Here is a 1,781-nt window from a genome sequence, read left to right as displayed (position 1 = left end):
CTCCCTTTTAACAGGAGGAAACCTCCAGCAGAACCAGGCTCAGTGTGAGCGGCCATCTGCTGAGGCCGACTGGGGTTCAAGGAGACAGAAGGAGAGGATTATTCCTGTTTCCAAATGAAACTGTCTTGAGTTTTTTTTAGATTAACAGTCTTGACCTTTCAAGCAGTTAAACTATGTTTATTTTGTCTGCTGTTCTTGTTAGTAAAGTCCGACACGAGGAAGATTCATCTTTACAGATTCTCCCACCTTGTGTATGGATGTCTTCTCTCCCTTCTCAGGTCCCTCCTCTGAGTCCGAGCAGGTGTAGGCATCGCTGGGGTTGAGCAGGGGGGTGGGACGGGGTCGATGAAGTGGCTGGAAGGTGAGCTGGGTGGTCAGGAGGCTGCTGACGGCCCGCAGCGACGTGCAGGTGTGGGATGGCAAAGAGGGGTCGGCCAGCAGGTCTGTGATCAGTCCGTGGGCTTCTCCCATCACAGCAATATCCACCATCACTGTCGTGCCGGAGGACTACACATTGACAGGTGCACAGAAGTGGGAAATAAACATCATTACGCAGCAAATGACTACAGCAGATGTTAATTAGAGGGAGGGTGGCTGCATGGAGCTGCTACTGGGTGGCAAGGTTAAACGCAGATGGGAAAACTATGTCACTGGCTCTCCTTTGAGGATAAACTGATGTTAACTGTGACATGGACAAACCTTTGATGTTATTCTTACAGAAGTGAAGCTAAAGTGTGTGACTGTGGATCAGAGAGCAGAGAGCTAGTCCTCAAATGCCAAGGTTTGAAGAGTTTTTCTGAAACCAGGGCAGTAAGAAACACTTTCCCCCTAGTCTGGTTGCTGCTATGAGTTTAAAAAATAGTTTAACAATTTTATTCAGAGAGTTATTAAGAAATAAGAACACATTATATCAGCCAGTATGCATCTCTCATATATGTATGTGTATGTGTTATTATCAGTGTTACTAACACTGATGTAAAGTAACCAAACAACAAAAAAAAGGTCTGATAAAAAAAAAAAAAAAAAAATAGGTTCTATTATTTATAATAGAACCAATTTATAAAACAGAACAAAAAAAAACTGAAACTGAACTGAAACATACATGTAAAATAATTAAACAAAAAAAACAAATAGAATAAAAATGTCTTTTCATCAGGAATAATTTACAAAACTGAAATAACCATCTAAAATAAATGAAGAACAAACACACAAATAATTAGAGACTGTATTTTGGTGAGGGAATATTTTAGAAAACCCATATGTTTATTCCAACTTAAATGGATCATATTAGCCCGTTTAAGACTTATGTTATGACAGAAGGAATTTTTTGAAGCCCTCATTTGAGAAAAGTATGGAAGTTCATATGTTTTAAGGAATTTAATGAGATATTCCATTATATATAGAAATCCATCATTCTCTTGACTGGAATAGAGTGAAGGACTTTTAAAATACGTCCCAACAGTACCTATTCTAATCAGGGTCTGTATATTTAAATGAGTCTCAAAAGACCTTTAAGATTTATCAGGGAACCTAGAGAAAGCCCTACTGAAGACCTTGCTTCTACTGGTACACAGTAAGTAAATGCATAGAAAGAGACTTTCCAATAGGGCTGGGCGATAATTCAATAACGATATATATTGATCGATAGACGTGTGGCGCAATAGAAAAAAAGAGAGTCGATAAAAGTTTGATAAAAAAGAAACACAGTTTTCCTTCCTTCTCATTGTAGCCTAGCATGTAGGTTTATGCTAAAGAAAAATGCTGAGGAGCCAGAAACTTCA

At 39.1% G+C, this 1,781-nt stretch overlaps 1 protein-coding gene across 1 annotated transcript in view; it reads right to left on the bottom strand.

Annotated features, from left to right (window-relative positions):
- The window catches only part of LOC107086008 (cGMP-inhibited 3',5'-cyclic phosphodiesterase A-like), a 161,110-nt gene that overhangs the window by 48,419 nt on the left and 110,910 nt on the right, over positions 1-1,781 (bottom strand). Inside the window, exon 2 of the mRNA XM_015376724.1 lies at positions 247-507. Within this exon, the coding sequence (XP_015232210.1) occupies positions 247-507 (261 nt within the window). The remainder of the gene's footprint in view (positions 1-246; positions 508-1,781) is intronic.

The sequence above is a fragment of the Cyprinodon variegatus genome, unplaced genomic scaffold (assembly GCF_000732505.1).
Source record: "Cyprinodon variegatus isolate N-32 unplaced genomic scaffold, C_variegatus-1.0 Scaffold140, whole genome shotgun sequence".
Lineage (NCBI taxonomy): Eukaryota > Metazoa > Chordata > Actinopteri > Cyprinodontiformes > Cyprinodontidae > Cyprinodon > Cyprinodon variegatus.
The sequence above is the reverse complement of the archived record's forward strand: the minus strand, read 5'-3'. Positions and strand labels throughout refer to the sequence as shown.